The 21,721-nt window shown below is 39.2% G+C and overlaps 1 protein-coding gene across 1 annotated transcript in view; it reads left to right on the top strand.

The window, feature by feature from the left end:
• The first annotated feature begins 3,954 nt into the window (after window positions 1-3,954).
• ais (DExD-box helicase 52) overlaps window positions 3,955-21,721 on the top strand; it is a 37,339-nt gene continuing 19,572 nt past the window's right edge. The window contains exons 1-7 of the mRNA XM_071672534.1: window positions 3,955-4,177; window positions 8,883-8,997; window positions 11,996-12,138; window positions 13,238-13,315; window positions 14,460-14,604; window positions 17,480-17,594; window positions 17,843-17,946. Of these exons, the coding sequence (XP_071528635.1) occupies window positions 4,091-4,177; window positions 8,883-8,997; window positions 11,996-12,138; window positions 13,238-13,315; window positions 14,460-14,604; window positions 17,480-17,594; window positions 17,843-17,946 (787 nt within the window). The 5' untranslated portion in view covers window positions 3,955-4,090. The remainder of the gene's footprint in view (window positions 4,178-8,882; window positions 8,998-11,995; window positions 12,139-13,237; window positions 13,316-14,459; window positions 14,605-17,479; window positions 17,595-17,842; window positions 17,947-21,721) is intronic.

The following is a 21,721-nucleotide window of genomic DNA, read 5'->3' as shown; positions in this document are numbered from 1 at the left end:
TGATGTTTTTCATTCACAGAATCATAGCTAAATGCATTTTATTGTTGATGACATGATTACTTATCACAATTGTGTTATGAATAAAAAAAGATGTGATGTACAAAGGATTAACAGTTTTTGTATTATAGAGTATTAGTAGTTATTCTCATATTAATTTCTGAATAAACTTGAAAAAAGATGACTTTAAGATTTCTACCTATCCTTCCCTGGTTCAGTAATATTTCACCATTTTTTCATCATAAAGTTGAATTGAATAACATACTGTATCCTGTTTTTCAATGTCAGTTCATTAGAAGCTTACATGGATGAATACTTGTCCCAGAGCTGATGTATGACTGATACCTAAGTGTATACAGGTCAGGATAGGTAAGAAATAGATAAAAGCGGCAGAGTTGGATAACTTGTTCAGTATAGTTGGAATTTAAAAGAGTAGATATGAATAATTAGAATATTCTTGGAATATGTTTTGTAAAGAAAATCTTTAAGGAGGGTATGGTCATTTTAAATGCATGGTAGGCAAAGTGATGGTCAAGAAGATTTGTATAAGTACAGTAAATAAGTACAAGGAGGAGAGTTAGACCATGGAAGAAATTCATTGACAGTATTTATTTAGGTTAGGGATATTTTATTTAAAGATATAAGAAGAATGAGCAAGATGTAGATGAAATGGAAGTATTTTATAATTTATTTCATTTTGCTTTGTGCTGTCTCCCGCGTTAGCGAGGTAGCGCAAGGAAACAGACGAAAGAATGGCCCAACCCACCTACATACACATGTATGTACATACACGTCCACACACAAATATACATATGTAAGAGTAATGTGAACGGAGTCACCGATTTCAATACAGGAATCAATTTGGAGAGTAAAGTGAAAAAGTAAGAAGCCCTTTATGTGTGAGACTCAATTCCCATGGAACTAGGAATGGAGCAATGACAATAGAGTGATATATGTCCCCTGCAGAATCTCCCCAAACATTGGGAACTTTTCTTATTCCCATTGAGTTACCAGCACAGATCTCTATCTCATCTGTCTGTCTATGAGCCAGATCATTAGGAGATGTAATGCTAAGTATGCTGCTCATTCATTGATCCTAGAGTTTCTTTTGGGAGTAGACTAAGTTCCTTTGCATGATTTTTTTGTAATCCAGAAAAACTTGTTTCATTATTTGCCACGTAGACTTATGTAATTTTTGTTGAAGGGCCCCCATTTCTGAATGAAATATTGGTTAAATAAGGTCCTCACGTAATGTTACTCAAGTCATTGGCCTTCAGCTAACTAATTGGTCTAAACACACTCTGTTGGCTATGCCTTTGTCTTTGAATTATCCATTAGATCTAGTGAACATAAACACCATATGAGATTACCGAACCATGGACTCTGTGCCAGGAGTCAGTATAATGATGAAGTAAAAAAAAGTTTACTGTCCAATGTTTCTGATACATTTTTCATCACCGGCTCAAAGAAAAGGAATACGATTGTCATGATGTTCAGCTGCATGTCATTTACTGTTTGACTGTCATCATGACTAGGGTCTGAATTGGACATACTCATCTCTCCCATAGCTACTTGAAGTCAAGTGGTGAAGAAAGACAGGTTCCTTATATCACACCTGTCAATCTGACTTGACAATAAAACACATTTTAATGGAATGTGTTCTTTTTAATCAAGAGCAGAGAGCAAATTCATTACATGGCAGGTCCATGAATGAAGTGCTTGGTGACAACTGTCAAATTGACAGGTTAATGGATTTTTTAAAGTAGATCAATTTTTGTAATTTTGGAAAAGTAAAAAGTGGAGGGGAGGATTTCCAGCCCCACACTCCAACCCCTTTTAGTCACCTTCTACTTTATGTGGGAAGTATTCTTAATGAATTTTTAAGGTAGACTATTTTAATCTGTATTAAGAGTGCTGAATAGCCTTAGAAGCTCCAGTGCTTGGCTTATAAGCCAAAATTTCATAATCATATCTAATCCAATGTACTGTCTGACTTTCAGCATCCTGTTAAAACAACTTTTTACACTTCTCAGTACCTACTCCACTTGTAGGCCTAAAGTATTGCTTAGATGCTCTTCATGATAAATCAGAAATCAACCTCATCATTACATCCATCAGTATATTTGCCCTAAACTTTAATTTCTGTTGAAGAGCTTTGTTAGATTTAGTTGAATTGTGATTAGAGTTATCTTTTTAATCATCATTCCATGTTTGAATGAGGAGTGGAATAGCACATTTGTACATAAGTATATACACCCATCCCAAATTGTAATACCGATTGTTTATCTGATCCTATTAGATTTTCACCATCTCTTATTTGACCGCTTTAGCTTTCGTATCTTTCTATTAACCTGTCACTTTCTCTTGTACACTTTACAATCACTCACACTCCTTCACACTACACCTTTCACGATCAGTTTAGATTTATCATCACACCACACTCTACCCTTTCTAATAAATCCGCATCCAACCGACTCCTTTTCCTAAATTGATTATGTCCCACTAAGGTGATTTCTGCTTTGAAAGCAGTTACCCATTTGCTTCTGAATTTCTACTGACCACTCGTGTCAGAGAGCTTGATTTGCAGTACAGTATAATTTTTTGACCTCCATTATTCAAGGAAGGCACGAAGCACGTTTACTTCCCCTTCCTGGGCATGACATCATCCTCCAGCAACACATTAAACAATATTTCAAGCAGCCTGTCAGGTGTACCTGTACAGTTCTTCAGCATATACAGGAAACTTGATCAGGACCCCTCTGCCTTTCTTGGATCAAGGCCCTTTAACAATCAGATATTGTCTCTTCTGGCAAATTCTTATAATTTCTAAGACACTCTCCCCTTTTAATTTCACTGGTTTTTGGGCTATAGTGTCTTTTCAAGTGAAGACACTTTTAAACTTCGTTATTCATCCTCTCGGATGTCTCTACATCTTCCTCAACAAATTTCTGTCGGTGCCAAAAAAGAATGATCAGGAATACATGGTTTGAAGTACAATGTGTCCAAAGAACTTGTTCAGCATCCCCCATACATTTTTAAAGGCAATATTTCATCCACATTTTAGTACTTTGTCATCTTCCCTTTGCCCATGAATATCATCTGCAGATGTCTGTGCTATATGACATTGTTTTTTCCTTACTTTGAGCTAAGGGACCTGCCAGATATCCTATCCCATGGGCAGCTGTATAACCAAAACTAACTTAACAATATCCCTTGTCAGACACTTTGGGGCATCTTGTGCTGTACTTGTAAATTCCAAAGCTTTAGACTGGATGTCACATCTGGGTCTGATCTGCAGTGCTTTATTCTTGTAGCTCTCTTCCCACTCTATTATTACACAAAACGGTTACTTCTGTTCCTTTTCACATCACTTGCATTCCCTTTCAGGATTCTGCCTCTAAACTTCCCATTGGAAATGTAGTTAAATGAACAGTAAAATCTTGTGTTGAAGTTAATAGTTATTTTAAAGAATTAAATTATATCAGTGAAGAATAGATTGACCATCCTGTGTGAAGGATTGAAAGATGTTGGGGAAGATAGTGTTGATTAGTGAGGATAATGCATGAATTATTTGTTGAAGTTGGGAAACTTGATAACATTCTTTATGGATGTTCATTCGTTAAAGATACTGATGTTAACCCCTCACTTAAAAAATTATTATTTTCATATTTTTTTTTAGATGAGTTTAAAGGTTATGACAGTCTTTAAAGTGCACATATTTCTTTATTTTCACACATTTATTCATCTTTGTTGACGAATGACTGGTTCAGCCATGCACTTAGTTGTTCACCATATTTCCATAGGCATTGTATACGGAATTCCTGTTGATTGCTTGAAAAAAAATACTCTCTTTTACGTATAAAGCGTTGTTTATGCTTTTTAATTATTTGCAGGATAATTGCATGTTAGGTAATTACTTTAGGTTCGTCGTGCAGGTAAGCACGTGTGAATTACCAGTAGGCTCGTTGTTATGTCAACAAACGACTCGATGGAATGTATTATTATTAATTGTGTAAAAACCTTATAAACCGCAAGAGCCGAGGAATTAACCATAAATATTATATGGTAACTAGAAGGAGCGTCACATGGTACAATGAATTCGTATGATATATTTCGAAAACTGACAAAGGGAATAAAATTTGACCATAAGCGGTTCAGAAACGATCTAGAAAAAATAGGGGTAAGTATCTTTAGTATTAAAGCTATGCAAATATACGTCTTCTTTACATCCTTTTCTTGAATATTTTAAGATTTCCAGTCACTAGGGAAATGAGTAAGCCAATATCAGTAGCAACATTTTGTTTACAAAGATAAAGATTTGGTTACCAGTATAGTGCCGCCATGGACATACCCCTGGAACATGAGTATGTTTTCTGGTAATATACTCTACCGAAAAATATATTAAGAGTGGCATAGCGTGACTTAGAACGTTTTTATTGTAGACGTTAAAAGAAAATGGTACTAGGAAGGGATACGAAGAACTGGGAAAATAGGGTTATTGTAAATGACGAAACTTTATGAAATCAGTCAGGCTATGAAAACCAAATTCCCATGGAATGGATATTAACCCGAATTATTGATTTTGTGGTCTAAGTATGTCGTTAATAGTGCAAGTGTAGCCTACCATATGGTGAAGAATGTTTACTTGGAGTGGTTTTTACAACTGGAATTAAACACACGGCAGAGTGATGTTGAGCAAAAACTTGAAACTGTAACTCATGTTCAAGTATACTATAAAGATAAGACACTCATATTTCGACTCATGGGAAGTTAGGTGGGTTTTTTCATATTTGTTTTTTTTTTGTTTCCAAAAGTGTTTGACCAGCTTTTACAGTTACGAACCTTACAGTTTCACAGATCGTCATAGCCCTCCCCACAACCACTCATTCATTATCACAGAATAAGGAAAAAAATTGTCTAAGTCACAGAGCAGTGCTAAGTATAGAGTCCACTGTTGAATGTTTCCTCCAAATCCATAAAGTATTTCTTTAGTGGCCCTAAAGTAAGATTTACTAGAATAAATAGCAAAAGTGTGATTTTATCTATGTATTAATAGCTACCCTAACAACAGTTACTATGAAAGAGGTCTGTTGTTACCTGAGACCTTTGGAAAGGCTCCTGCAGCCTAAGGCTGTGCAACTTCCAGTAGCAGGGAAATATGTGCTTTTGGAGTGAGTTCTTTAACAAGACTGTACTCCTAATGTTACAGCCTCGACAGAGGTGACTTTTTACTCATGGTTTAACCTTGTACAGGCGGAATTGTGTAACACTCAAAAGTATCATTTGCAGCATTAAACATGGCTCTCACTTAAGAGGGTAGGTACTTTCTTGGAAAGTGGCTGTTAAGAAAATTCTGATGAGTGAAACTCATTCTTCCTTACACTTCCGTTTTGTAATTTAAGATGTGTCTCACTTTATGTTTGCACCTACTTCTGCCTAATGCTTATGCATAATGTTCTTACCCACTACTTCTATTTCTTTCTCCTACCACTTTGCCAAAAGGCAGGACTAGCACATAGTGCTCACTTCAGGAAAATCTAGAGTTATGAAGAGTGAGATTTACGAGTTAAGTGTTGTCAGGTGTTATGTATGACAAGGAGAGATTGTATGTTCGTAGACAGAATGCCATTAGTCCAGTTGTGGGTGAGAGTGAAAGAAAAGACAACTACCAATGTCAAAGGAGTGCATTATGATAACCACTAAAGTGCTGGTTTACACTGAAGCCATCACTAACCCTCGCAGTACCAGGCGGGTAGGACCAGTAATATGTAGTATACATTGATATTATAAGATTCACTCATCATACACCATCATTGGAGAATGTAAACCAGTTTTTAATTTCTCCTCAATCACTAGACAGTGAAACTTTTATGTTTTAAAGTATCTTAATCAAAGTGGAATAGAAAATTAACGTTATCTTTGTAGCCTTGAAAGTTAATAACCAACCCGTATTTATTTGCTACCTTCATTTCCTAGGTATTGTTTCAAAGTGTATTGAGTTGATATTCAAGGTGATGCAGCCCTTAATTGCCTTATTTTTGGATTTTAACACAAAGTGATGTTTGATAGGTGCCAAGCTTATGTCCCCTCCCAGACTTCCAGATTGAATTCCAGTAAATGTTAACAACCATCTGTAAATGATCTATAGATGTTATCAATTTTGTGATGTGTGTATTTTGTTTGAAGAATATGTGTCTGTCATTCAAGAATGTGATATCTTTTTTTTTTTTTTTTTTGGAGACACCAAGTCCTTTGTCATGAGTTAAATGGAAAAGTTTAGTTATGTAGCTTTAGTATATGGTTGATAGAAAACTTGTGATTCTTTTCCTGTCACATCTTTGTTATTCATTAGAATGGAAGAGACTGCCATTTGTAACAAAAGAAACAAATTTTAAGCTTTTGAATAAACACAGGAATCCATTGTATTGTGGTACTGGATCATGTACATTATTCAGTTATCAGTATGTGGGTGCTTTGCATTAATTGTATTTCTCACCTGGTGCCCGTATGAACTCAAATGATAACTAGTATGATTATGTTTAAGATGACATTTTTGACATATTTGTTTCCAGATTCCAGGTCTGGGGTTGATACTTTTTGTATTTTGATTTACTGTATATTGTCTGTCTAGTCATAGATCAAATTGACGGACAACATGATATGGGTCACATGGCATCATAGAAGCTAAGAATTGTGTAACAGATGATGGAAAATTAGGGTCATGTTGAAAAGGGTCAGACAAGCAGAAATTGTGTCAGTGGAGTGGAAGATATCAAAGCAACAGAGATTGATCCACTGGAAGCAAGAGCAGAGTATGTTCTTCAGAAAAGGACAAGATCATCTCGGAGAACATAAAAAAGGGAACCCTGTAAATATTAATGAAAGGTCTACTTTTCCTTTCTGTAAATTAATGATAGTGATTCAAGATGAACTTGGTGTATGCCTGTGAGAGAAGACTAGATATACTGCACATTATATATATATTTGATTATATTTATTATATTTATTTATTTTGCTTTGTCGCTGTCTCCTGCGTTTGCGAGGTAGCGCAAGGAAACAGACGAAAGAAATGGCCCAACCCACCCCCCATACACATGTATATACATACACGTCCACACACGCAAATATACATACCCATACATCTCAAAGTACACATATATATACACACACAGACACATACATATATACACATGCACACAATTCACACTGTCTGCCATTTATTCATTCCCATCGCCACCTCGCCACACATGGAATAACATCCCCCTCCCCCCCTCTTGTGTGCGAGGTAGTGCTAGGAAAAGACAGCAAAGGCCCCATTCGTTCACACTCAGTCTCTAGCTGTCATGCAGTAATGCCCGAAACCACAGCTCCCTTTCCACATCCAGGCCCCACAGAACTTTCCATGGTTTATCCCAGAAGCTTCACATGCCCTGATTCAATCCATTGACTGCACGTTGACCCCGGTATACCACATCGATCCAATTCACTCTATTCCTTGCACGCCTTTCACCCTCCTGCATGTTCAGGCCCCGATCACTCAAAATCTTTTTCACTCCATCTTTCCACCTCCAATTTGGTCTCCCACTTCTCCTTGTTCCCTCCGACACATATATCCTCTTGGTCAATCTTTCCTCTCTCATTCTCTCCATGTGCCCAAACCATTTCAAAACACCCTCTTCTGCTCTCTCAACCATACTCTTTTTATTTCCACACATCTCTCTTACCCTTACATTATTTACTCGATCAAACCACCTCACACTACATATTGTCCTCAAACATCTCATTTCCAGCACATCCACCCTCCTGTGCACAACTCTACCCATAACCCACACTCTCGCAACAATACAACATTGTTGGAACCACTATTCCTTCAAACATACCCATTTTTGCTTTCCGAGATAATGTTCTCAACTTCCACACATTCTTCAAGGCTCCCAGGATTTTCGCCCCCTCCCCCACCCTATGATCCACTTCCGCTTCCATGGTTCCATCCGCTGCCAGATCCACTCCCAGATATCTAAAACACTATACTTCCTCCAGTTTTTCTCCATTCAAACTTACCTCCCAATTGACTTGACCCTCAACCCCAGTGTACCTAATAACGTTGCTCTTATTCACATTTAACTTTCTTCTTTCACACACTTTACCAAACTCAGTCACCAGCTTCTGCAGTTTCTCACATGAATCAGCCACCAGCACTGTATCATCAGCGAACAACAACTGACTCACTTCCCAAGCTCTCTCATCCCCAACAGACTTCATACTTGCCCCTCTTTCCAAAACTCTTGCATTCACCTCCCTAACAACCCCATCCATAGACAAATTAAACAACCATGGAGACATCACACACCCCTGCCGCAAACCTACATTCACTGAGAACCAATCACTTTCCTCTCTTCCTACACGTACACATGCCTTACATCCTCGATAAAAACTTTTCACTGCTTCTAACAACTTGCCTCCCACACCATATATTCTTAGTACCTTCCACAGAGCATCTCTATCAATTCTTATCATATGCCTTCTCCAGATCCATAAATGCTACATACAAATCCATTTGCTTTTCTAAGTATTTCTCACATACATTCTTCAAAGCAAACACCTGATCCACACATCCTCTACCACTTCTAAAACCACACTGCTCTTCCCCAATCTGATGCTCTGTACATGCCTTCACCCTCTCAGTCAATACCCTCCCATATAATTTACCAGGAATACTCAACAAACTTATACCTCTGTAATTTGATATATTTGATGTATTTATGTATTTGTATGTATAGGGTTGTGGAATTCAGGAATTTAACCTGACATAGTGTTGAGTCTCTGTTGTACCTGTATAATTTTTAACATGCTGTGGTTTTTATGTGAGCAAATAATTTCCACAGGTCCGAAAGCCAGTTCGAAAACTACAAACTGAAAATGAAATCAACGCAGATATTGCTAGTGCTGAATGTAATGAGGAACCATTTTCTCCTGAAGAAGACTCTACTACATTGAAAGGTAAAGACATTTTTCTTCACAGATATCTTGATTTCTACAATGAAAAAAGTGTTGCATATACTCCAACCCTCTCGAAAGCAAATACAACAAAGCTGCAAACCATGCAAAATAGTGCATTCAGAACAATTACTGGCTGCCTGGTAACTACAAACACTCAGCGCCTTCACAAAGAAATGAAGATCCTCCCTGTAGACTTCCGGCTCAAGATGCTTGGCACTCAGTTTTATGCAACAGCATTAGAACCCTCCAACCCTAACCTCTTTATAACTAGCCACCATCCCACAAGTAGAAATAAAAAACTTACCCCTGCCTCATACTTCGGTGATATCTACTCACAGATCCTCCCACCCCCACTAAATATAACACAGACAATGTAGACACACTGAAATAACCTAGCAATGACTCAACAGCCTGCATAACAGCTCAGTCTGAAAAACCTAGTGTAACAGGAGTGTGGAGGTGCAACTTTTCAACTTTCTTCTTTCTCTCCTCTCATACCACCAGAGCTGCCCAGTGCTGGGCTAGGTTAATTGTGCTACTACTATCACTACTGAGGGGGAGGGAACTAACTGACTGGGAGCCTCCAGGACCAGTCGGTCGGTTGTCCTTCCGTCTGTTCGTCCTCACCCTTCCAGGTGACAACAGGACTATGGGGTCAGAGCATCCAACCTCTCACTCGCTGGTGTGTGAACTTCATTTTAGAGTGGGGCACTGGGCAGGAATGGGCTTAAACTTACTCTTAACTCAGTCTTAAAAGCAAGGTTAGGTTAGGTTTAGCAGGCATGAGGGAAAGGTTAGGTTAGGTTAGGTTTAGCAGGCTTGAGGGACAGGTTAGGTTAGGTTTAGCAGGCTTGAGGGACAGGTTAGTCCTAGGAGCGGACATAGCAGGGACTATGGAAGCGGAAGTGAGTCTTAGGATGCTTGAGGGGTACGAAAGTTTTGGGAGCACTGAAGAATGTGTGGAAAGAGATCATTATTTGTCAGGGCAAAAATGGGTAAATTTTATAGTACAGTACTCCCAACGGTATTATATGGATGTGAGGTATAGGCTGTAAATGAGGATGTGCAGAGGAGATAGATGTGTTGGAAATGACATGTTTGAGGACAGTATGCAGTGTGAAGTGGTTGTATTGAGTAAATGATAAGAAGATAAGAGAGTGGTGTAGTAATTAAAAGTGTGTGGTTAAGAGTGCTGAAGCTTAGTGTGCTGAAATGGTGTGGACATATGGAGAGAATGAATGAGGAAAGGTTAACAAAGAGGATATGTGTCAGAAGTGGAGGGAACAAGGAGAAGGGGAGACTGGACTGGAGATGGAAGGGTGAAGTAAAAAGATTCTGGGTGATCTGGGACAGAACATGCATGAGGGTGAAGAGTGTGCATAAGATAAGAGTAAATTGGAACAACATAGTATACAGGGATCAATATGCTGTCAATGGACTGAACCAGGGCATGTGAAGCAGCTGAGCTAAACCAGAAAAAGGTCTGTGGGGCCTGGTTGCGGATAGGGATTTGTGTTTCTCTGCATTACACATGACAACTAGAGAATTCATGCGAGTGAACGTGCCCTTTCTTTGTCTGTTCTTGGTGCAACCTCATTAGTGCAGAAAGTGGCAACCAAGTATGAAAGGAGAGGCCCAGGAAAGGTCTGTATTGGTTGGTTATGGATAGGGAGCTGTGATTTTGGTTGATAATTGCCTTTGGCATGGTTTTATCATTGAGAATACTGTCTCGTTAAGGACCTTCTCATTTCAAAGGAGTCTGCATTTCCATGTTACAGGAAGTAATGCAACCTTGGGCTGCAGCAGGTTTTAGAAAGGTGCTGCATAACACCAGGTTTCTTTCATTGAAATTGGTCTTGAGGTAATCATTGATTACTTTTCTATGTTTGTTTGTTGTTGCAATAGATGTAGTGCTAAGAACAGACAAAGAAGCAGCCTCAGTGAGTCAAATCCACCCTTTAGCTGTCAAGTGCAATTCACCATATCGGAGCTTTCTGTCCATAACCTGGCCATGGTTTCCCTTGACAACTTCATATGCCATGGTTCAACCTTATGACAGCAAATCATTCCTTGTAGGACACATTGCTCCAGTTTACTATATTCCTTGCATTCCTTCATGCTTGTTCAAGCCTCAAACATTCAGAACTTCTTTCAATCCATCCTTCAACCTCCTTCTCAGTGTCCCCCTTTTCCTTGTCAACTACACCTCTAACATGTATATACTCTTGATCATCCTTTTCTTATTCATTGCCTTTATATGCCTAGAACATCAGTACACCCTGTTCAGCTTTGTCATACATACTTCTCTGACCACCACACCTCTCTTACCCTATCATTTTTTATTTGATAAACCTTCCTCACACTGCTTATTGTCCTCCAACATTTCATTTTTAGCACTTCTACCCTGTTCCATACTTTTTATCTAGAGCCCACATCCACTCTTTAGCTGTCAAGTACAAATCACTTTACATCTTTAGGACTAATGTGCCATCAAACATACCTATCTTTGACCCTGCAGTGAGTGAGTAACCATTCTTTTTATACACTCTTCATTGCACCCAGTATCGTAGCCCCCATACCCTCCCTGTGACTCACTTCAGCTCCCATGCCGACTTACAGGTATCTAGACACTCCACTTCTTACAGGTTTTTTCCGTTTTAAGTTATAACCAAATGCCATGTTTTTCTCCACTTCTTGACATAATAACCATGCTTTGATTCACATTTACTCTATTCTCTACATTTCTATACTCTCACAAAACCAGAAACCAGCTCTTGCAGTTATTTGATCAAGTTTACCATCAGCACCATTTCATCAGCAAACAGTAACCAACTTATCCCAGGTCCCTACATTTTCATATAGTGTAAACTGCTCCTCCTTGGTCATGTTTACTTTTTAGATTGCTAGGACACTAAGCATGTGATAAGACATGTTAAATTTCCGTAAACATTTTCTAAGCAAGATGATATTTTCATAATGATATGCGTTGTCATTGCAGATGGCAGTGACAGTGAAGGGTGCAGTCCCAGTATGCTTGCAGATGTGCATCTTGGAAAAGCTGCACCAGACAAGGAAAAGAAAAAGACAAAGAAGAGTAAGATTAACAGTAAACAAAAGCAATTATTACTACGCCAGGAACAGGTAACATAGATGTTGTAAATTTATTATTCTAGACTCGTGAATCCATAGAACTCAATGTAAAATTTTAAGTTATAGTTATGTTTACACATGTATGCATCAGCATTGTAAACATTACTTGTGGGTTTTATGGACCATTCCTTAATCTGTCAGGAGAAATGTACTGTGGCATTTCCTTTTTGAAGATATTTTTTAAAGTAAACTCCCTTACTTATCTTCACCCTTCATGTAGGTCATTATGAATTGTAGGATAACCCTATGTGAGTTAGGAGAACACATGAATGATTATTCAGCAGTCAGGTGTAACTCTTTCACTGCTTATAATGTGTGTGTGGTTCAAGGATTTTTATTGATTCACTGCAGCAAACTTGTTCTGTCAATAAATTTTTATTTCCCTGTTTTGTAACAAATGTGCCATACAAGATGTTACTAGATGGAAGAATTCTTTGTATGGTTATTTGCATTTTAAGTAAATCTGTAATGACATGCTTGCATTAAACAAATAGAAATGCATAAAAAGAATGAAGGGATGTGTACAAAGAAGAAAGTATTAGTAGAAAAATAGAGAATGTAGAACTAAGAGGAAAAAATATATGTTAAAGAATTTAGAGATATAAATCCTTCATGTTAATGCTTCTTTGAATGATTGAGACCATCCTATATGGTAGATGTTGTACTGTATAATGTGTAGAGAGATTGTGATGAAATTAATAATCAGTGTAGTGGGAATTAAGAATAATTTTTTCTTTGTGTCTCTTATTAAGACTAGGTCTGTATTTTGAAGTTATGTAATTATGGTATGTATGTCATTTATTTGCAGATTTTTAAGAGAAATTTGGAAGTTGTTCAAGTACAATATTTCTAAGTGCCACGATACTTTATGGTGTCATGAGAAAAAAAGATATCTTGGTTTCTTACATCAATCATATTGTTTCTCATAGCCGAAAAGTTTGGCCATATTGTATTTGAACTCTTATTTGGTATACTTAAAATGCTAGGAAGCAAAACACTTTGAAACATTTCAGATTTATTTTTGATGTTCATTGATTAACTTATGAAACAGTTAATGATACACTTATGAACATTTTTTCTCTGACACCAGATAAACCTTATGCGTAAGAAGAATGGAATTCACATATGGGGAACTGATGTGCCTGAACCAGTAGATACATTTAACAAGGTAAATATTTTCTTAACTTATTTTCATGTATTTCTCTAGTTTGTAAAAGAATTTTTGGGTAAGCAAAGGGTGATTTATATACAGTGAAGCACCTTCCTTACTTTTTGTATTTATATATAGGTAAAACAGAATACTTTTGATTATTTATACTGTCAGTCAGTCTCAGAATAGTTGCTGCGTGACATCACTGTTAGTATTCAAGTATGCACTAATTTTCCTTTGGTGATTTTAAACAAAACCTACACAGACGAGAATACCCAAGTTAGGAACTCGAAGCAAGTGCCAATCCTGAATGGCCAGATGTTTTATTGTTATCAAAATGTAAAGCTATAACCTTTATATCTTTACACTTTTGACTGTTATGGTTGCAGTAATATCAAATTAACACAGAATACAGGACATTTTCAGAGTATGATGGAAGATTTTTTTTAATGCTTAATTGCCGTGTCCTGCATTAGCAAGTTAGGGCCAGGAACAGATGAAGAAAGGCCACATCTGCTCACATCCATTTTCTATTATGAGCAATGCACCAAAACCTTAGCTCCTTATCCACAACTAGGCTTTACAGATCTTTCAGTTGTTTACCCTGGATGCTTCACATACCCTGGTTCAATCCATTGACAGCACGTCGACCTCTGTATGCCACATCATTCCAGTTCACTGTGTCCAGTGCACATGTTGTACCCTCCTATATGTTTAGGGTCTGATTGTTCAAAATCTTCTTCACTCTATATTTCCATCTCCAAATTGGTGTCCTCATTCTCCTATCCCTCCACTTCTGACACATATATCCTTGTTTTTCAACATTTCCTCACTCATTCTCCCCATTTATCCATATTCTCTTCACATGTGAAGAAGATTTAAGCAGGTTATTTCATACTATAGACATGGAGTATCAGAAATTCCCTCTTCCTCCTAATGACCTCATTGTCCCAAACATTGTGAAGTTGAGGAAACAGCATGCAGTGAGAAATTTTTTTGATGAGAGGGGTATATCTGTTTTACTGGTGACACATGAAACATGACTTGCATGTTAACCTGCATGTTCTCCTTTTGTTAGAGATTACAGTACTTTTTGTTATGTAATGTAGAATTTCCAAGGTATGTAGTAAAATACAGAAATGTATAATTATCTCCTTTTCAGTTATTGGAGCGTTATAATGTAAATGAGATTATAGTGAGTAACTTATATAGCCAAGGATATGCTGGCCCAACTCCCATCCAGATGCAGGCATGGCCACTTATGCTTCATGGACGGGAAATACTTGGTTGTGCTCCTACTGGTTCAGGTAACATAATTTTATTTTCTTACCTTAAATTGTTGGATTTTGAAATACAAGGTGAAAGTTTGATTATAGTTTCATATACCTTATTATGTTTATATTTTTTCATTTTTGATTGATTGCCATTTCCCACATATGTGAGGTAGTGCCAGGTACAGACAAAGAAAGCCGCATCTGCTCACATCCATTCTCTAGCTGTCATGTGTAGTGCACCAAAACCACAGAATTTTCCTTGATTTACCCTAGATAATTCACATGCCCTGTTTTAGTCCATGACAGCATATCAACCCCAGTATATATCACGTCATTCCAGTTCACTCCATCCCATGAATGCCTTTCACTGTCTTGCATGTTCAAGCCCCAATTGCTCAAAATTTCTTTCACTCCATCCTTCTATCTCCAGTTTGGTTGTTTTATTTGATTATGGATGAGATGATGAGAAAGGTAAATTGGATAGTCTTGGAGAGAGGGGTGAGTATGTTGTCTGTTGGAGAAGGGGCCTGGGAAGTGAATCAGTTGTTGTTTGCTGATGATACAGCACTGGTGGCTGATTTGAGTTAAAAACTACAGATGTTAGTGACTGAGTTTGGAAGAGTTTGTGAAAGGAGAAAGTTGAGAGTAAAGGTGAATAAATGCAAGATATTAGGTTCAGCAGGGTTGAGGGACGTTACTTCAGATGTAAGTTCAATTGGTGAAAAATTGGAGGAATTGAATTTGTTTATGGATGGGGTTGTTAGGGAGGTGAATGCAAGAGTTTTGGAAAGAGGGGCAAGTATGAAGTCTGTTGTGGATGAGAGAGCTTGGGAAGTGAGTCAGTTGTTGTTCGCTGATGATACAGCGCTGGTGGCTGATTCATGTGAGAAACTGCAGAAGCTGGTGACTGAGTTTGGTAAAGTGTGTGAAAGAAGAAAGTTAAGAGTAAATGTGAATAAGAGCAAGGTTATTAGGTACAGTAGGGTTGAGGGTCAAGTCAATTGGGAGGTAAGTTTGAATGGAGAAAAATTGGAGGAAGTAAAGTGTTTTAGATATCTGGGAGTGGATCTGGCAGCGGATGGAACCATGGAAGCAGAAGTGAATCATAGGGTGGGGGAGGGGGCGAAAATCCTGGGAGCCTTGAAGAATATGTGGAAGTCGAGAACATTATCTCGGAAAGCAAAAATGGGTATGTTTGAAGGAATAGTGGTTCCAACAATGTTGTATGGTTGCGAGGTGTGGGCTATAGATAGAGTTGTGCGCAGGAGGATGGATGTGCTGGAAATGAGATGTTTGAGGACAATATGTGGTGTGAGGTGGTTTGATCGAGTGAGTAACGTAAGGGTAAGAGAGATGTGTGGAAATAAAAAGAGCGTGGTTGAGAGAGCAGAAGAGGTGTTTTTGAAGTGGTTTGGGCACATGGAGAGGATGAGTGAGGAAAGATTGACCAAGAGAATATATGTGTCGGAGGTGGAGGGAGCAAGGAGAAGAGGGAGACCAAATTGGAGGTGGAAAGATGGAGTGAAAAAGATTTTGTGTGATCGGGGCCTGAACATGCAGGAGGGTGAAAGGAGGGCAAGGAATAGAGTGAATTGGAGCGATGTGGTATACCGGGGTTGACGTGCTGTCAGTGGATTGAATCAAGGCATGTGAAGCGTCTGGGGTAAACCATGGAAAGCTGTGTAGGTATGTATATTTGCGTGTGTGGACGTATGTATATACATGTGTATGGGGGGGGGTTGGGCCATTTCTTTCGTCTGTTTCCTTGCGCTACCTCGCAAACGCGGGAGACAGCGACAAAGTATAAAAAAAAAAAAATTGAGATGTATAGGTATGTATATTTGTGTGTGTGGACGTGTATGTATATACATTGTGTATGGGGGTGGGTTGGGCCATTTCTTTCGTCTGTTTCCTTGCGCTACCTCGCAAACGCGGGAGACAGCGACAAAGCAAAATAAATATAAATATAAATCTGGCAGTGGACTTGGCAGCAAATGGAACTGTGGAAGCAGAAGTGAGTCTTAGGGTGGGGGGAGGGGGTGAAGGTTCTGGGAGTGATGAAGAATGAGTGGAAAGAGAGAATGTTATCTTGTAGAGCAAAAATGGGTATGTTTGAAGGAATAGTAGTTCCAAGAATATTATATGGTTGTGAGGCATGGGCTATAGATAGGACTTTGCAGAGGAGGGTGGATGTGTTGGAAATTAAATGTTTGAGGACAATATGTGGTATGAGGTGGTTTGATTGAGTAAGGAATGAAAGAGTAAGAGCGATGTATGGAAATAAAAAGGGTGGTTGAGAGAGCAGAAGAGGGTGTGTTGAAATGGTTTGAGCATATGGAGAAAATGAGTGAGGAAAGGTTGACAAAAAGATGTATGTTTCAGAAGTGGAGGGAACAAGGAGAAGCAAGAGACCAAATTGGAGGTGGAAGGATGGATAAAAACAATTTTGAGTAATCAGGGATTGAATATGCAGGAAGGTGAGAGGCATGCATGGAATAGAGTGAATTGGAATGATGTGGTAAACTGGGGTCAATATGCCATCAATGGACTGAACCAGGGCATGTGAAGTGTTCGGGGTAAACCATGGAAAGGTTTGTGGAACCTGGATGTGGATATATATGTGTGAGTGGATGTTTCTTTTATTTGTGATTCCTGGCACTAACGTGGGAAATGATGATCATGTAGGGGGCCTGGATGTGGATATGGAGCTGTGGTTTCAGTGCATTACACATGACAGCTAGAGACTGAGTGTGAACAAATGTGGCCTTTATTGTCTGTTTTCCTGGCGCTGCCTCACTAAAGCGGGAGGTAGCTATGCTGTTTCCTGTGGGGCGGTGTAGTGCTGGGAATGGATGAAGGCAAGCATCTACATTTTGTGGAAGCTAACCATGATTTCATGTTTCCACAGGAAAGACAGCAGCTTTCTTGGTTCCTCTGTTACATCAGCTGGGTGGCCCTCAGAGGAAAGGGTTTCGTGCTGTAGTGCTTGCACCTACCCGAGAGCTTGCCAAGCAGACCCACAGGTTAGTTTTTGATGGTTGTAGTTATGTATGACATCATCACAGTAAAATGCATGGTGTGAAGTATTGCCAATTCAAGCAACAGTCATCATATTGAGCAGCATTGCCTGTTATGGTTACAGTATTTTCATAACTTTTTTTATCACCCCCTGTTCTCATATTAGCCAAGATTTTTCTGCTGTGGAAGGATGAAATATGATACTTCAGTGATGCCCCATGGTCAGCTAATATTATGATAATGATATTTGCAGAGAATGTGTAAGGTTAGCAGAGGGTTTGGGAATACGAGCATTCATCATTAACAACGTCAACAAGGCTAGAGAGAAATTTGGCCCTCAGTCTGCTAAAAAATTTGGTAAGCATCATTTGATTACTATGTGCCATTATACTGGAAATGATTCGTATTCATGTTGAAGACAGCATCATTTAGAATCTTTTGTGAGCTTTGTGTCTTTAACTTGTATAGACTTTGAGAATTTTCCTTATATCTTTATATTTTTTGATGTAGCGATGCTATCACCCTTATGCTAGGGTTCCAGAATAAGTCATCTCTCTCTTTTACCAGATTAAAAAAAGAATTTTGAGGGATATCTGAAGCAGTCAGGAAAACCAGGAGAAAGTCTGTGGGGCTTGGCTTTAGACTGGGGCTTAGGTTCCTGTGTGTTATATGTATACTATGAGTATGTATAATGTATAAATTGATAAGTATATATTTATTTATTTTTTGTTCATTGTACTTAATCGCTGTTTCCTGCGTCAGCGAGGTAGCGCCAGAAAACAGACAAAGAATGGCCCATCCACTCGTATACACACAATTTTTTTTTTTTTTGCTTTTTGCTTTGTCGCTGTCTCCCGTGTTTGCGAGGTAGCACAAGGAAACAGACGAAAGAAATGGCCCAACCCACCCCCATACACATGTATGTACATACACGTCCACACACGCAAATATACATACCTACACAGCTTTCCATGGTTTACCCCAGACGCTTCACATGCCCTGATTCAATCCACTGACAGCACATCAACCCCGGTATACCACATCGATCCAATTCACTCTATTCCTTGCCCTCCTTTCACCCTCCTGCATGTTCAGGCCCCGATCACACAAAATCTTTTTCACTCCATCTTTCCACCTCCAATTTGGTCTCCCACTTCTCCTCGTTCCCTCCACCTCCGACACATATATCCTCTTGGTCAATCTTTCCTCACTCATTCTCTCCATGTGCCCAAACCATTTCAAAACACCCTCTTCTGCTCTCTCAACGACACTATTTCCACACATCTCTCTTACCCTTACATTACTTACTCGATCAAACCACCTCACACCACACATTGTCCTCAAACATCTCATATCTAGCACATCCACCCTCCTGCGCACAACCCTATCCATAGCCCACGCCTCGCAACCATACAAAATTGTTGGAACCACTATTCCTTCAAACATACCCATTTTTGCTTTTCGAGGTAATATTCTCGACTTCCACACATTCTTCAAGGCTCCCAGGATTTTCGCCCCCTCCCCCATCCTATGATCCACTTCCGTTTCCATGGTTCCATCCGCTGCCAGATCCACTCCCAGATATCTAAAACACTTTACTTCCTCCAGTTTTTCTCCATTCAAACTTACCTCCCAATTGACTTGACCCTCAACCCTACTGTACCTAATAACCTTGCTCTTATTCACATTTACTCTTAACTTTCTTCTTTCACACACTTTACCAAACTCAGTCACCAGCTTCTGCAGTTTCTCACATGAATCAGCCACCAGCGCTGTATCATCAGCGAACAACAACTGACTCATACATATTCGCCATTTCCCTCATTAGCGAGGTCGTGTTAAGGACAGAGGACTGAGCCTTAGAGAGAATATCCTCTCTTGGCTCCCTTCTCTGTTCCTTATTTTGGAAAATAAAAAATCAGGAGGGGGGATTTCAGCCCCCCCCCAGTTGCTTTCTGCGACACGCAGGGAATACAGGGGAAGTATGTGATAGGGTGTAAGAAACTAAACTCTAGATTGATATGGGTAAAACTGAAAGTGGATGGAGAGAGATGGGTGGATTATTGGTGCATATGCACCTGGGCCTGAGAAGAAAGATCATGAGAGGCAAGTGTTTTGGGAGCAGCACAGTGAGTGTGTTAGCAGTTTTGATGCACGAGACCGGGTTATAGTGATGGGTGATTTGAATGCAAAGGTGAGTAATGTGGCAGTTGAGGGAATAATTGATGTACATGGGGTGTTCAGTGTTGTAAATGGAAATGGTGAAGATCTTGTAGATTTGTGCGCTGAAAAAGTACTGGTGATTGGGGACACCTGGTTTAAAAAGCGAGATATACATAAGTATACGTATGTAAGTAGGAGAGATGGCTAGAGAGCGTAATTGGATTATGTGTTAATCAATAGGCACGCGAAAAAGAGACTTTTGGATGTTAATGTGCTGAGAGGTGCAACTGGAGGGATGTCTGATCATTATCTTGTGGAGGTGAAGGTGAAGATTTACAGATGTTTTCAGAAAAGAAGAGAGAATGTTGGGGTGAAGAGAGTGGTGAGAGTAAGTGAGCTTGGGAAGGAGACTTGTGTGAGAAAGTACCAGGAGAGACTGAGTACAGAATGGAAAAAGGTGAGAACAAAGGACGTAAGGGGGGTGGGGGAGAAATGAGATGTATTTAGGGAAGCAGTGATGGCTTGTGCAAAAGATGCTTGTGGCATGAGAAGCATAGGTGGGCAGATTAGAAAGGGTAGTGAGGGGTGGGATGAAGAAGTCAGATTATTAGTGACAGAGAAGAGAGAGGCATTTGGACAATTTTTGCAGTGAGATAATGCAAATGACTGGTAGATGTATAAAAGAAAGAGGCAGGAGGTCAAGAGAAAGGTGCAAGAGGTAAAGAAGAGGGCAAATGAGAATTGGGGTGAGTATCATTAAATTTTAGGGAGAATAAAAAGACGTTTTGGAAGGAGGTAAATAAAGTGCGTAAGACAATGGAATAAATGGGAACATCAGTGAAGGGAGCTAATGGGAAGGTTATAACAAGTAGTGGTGATGTGAGAAGGAGATGGAGTGAGTATTTTGAAGGTTTGTTGAATGTGTTTGATGATAGAGTGGCAGACATAGGGTGTTTTGGTCGAGGTGGTGTGTAAAGTGAGAGGGTTAGGAAGAATGATTTGGTAAACAGAGAAGTAGTAAAGCCTTTGCAGAAGATGAAAGCCTGCAAGGCAGCGGATTTGGATGGTATTGCAGTGGAATTTATTAAAGAAAGGTGGTGAATGTGTTGTTGACTGGTTGATAAGGTTATTTAATGTATGTATGACAAATGGTGAGGTGCCTGAGGATTAGCGGAATGGTTGCATAGTGCCATTGTACAAAGGCAAAGGGGATAAAGGTGAGTGCTCAAATTACAGAGGTATAAGTTTGTTGAGTATTCTTGGGAAATCATATGGGAGGGTATTGATTGAGAGGGAGAAGGCATGTACAGAGCATCAGATTGGGGAAGAGCAGTATGGTTTCAGAAGTGGTAGAGGATGTGTGGATCAGGTGTTTGCTTTGAAGAATGTATGTGAGAAATACTTAGAAAAGGAAATGGATTTGTATGTAGCATTTATGGATCTGGAGAAGGCATATGATAGAGTTGACAGAGATGCTCTGTGGAAGGTATTTAGAATATATGATGTGGGAGGCAAGTTGTTAGAGGCAGTGAATAAGTTTTTATTGAGGATGTAAGGCATGTGTATGAGTAGGAAGAGAGGAAAGTTATTGGTCCTCAGTGAATGTCAGTTTGCGACAAGGGTGTGTTATGTCTCCATGGTTGTTTAATTTGTTTATGGATGGGGTTGTTAGGGAGGTGAATGCGAGAGTTTTGGAGAGGGGCAAGTATGCAGTCTGTTGTGGATGAGAGAGCTTGGGAAGTGAGTCAGTTGTTGTTCGCTGATGATACAGTGCTGGTGGTTGATTCGGGTGAGAAACTGCAGAAACTGGTGACTAAGTTTGGTAAAGTGTGTGAAAGAAGAAAGTTGAGAGTAAATGTGAATAAGAGCAAGATTATTAGGCACAGTAGGGTTGAAGGATAAGTCAGTTGGGAGGTAAGTTTGAATAGAGAAAAACTGGAGGAAGTGTAGTGTTTTAGATATCTGGGAG

The sequence above is a fragment of the Panulirus ornatus genome, chromosome 17 (assembly GCF_036320965.1).
Source record: "Panulirus ornatus isolate Po-2019 chromosome 17, ASM3632096v1, whole genome shotgun sequence".
NCBI classification, from domain to species: Eukaryota; Metazoa; Arthropoda; class Malacostraca; order Decapoda; family Palinuridae; genus Panulirus; species Panulirus ornatus.
This window is presented reverse-complemented; position numbering and strand designations above follow the sequence as displayed.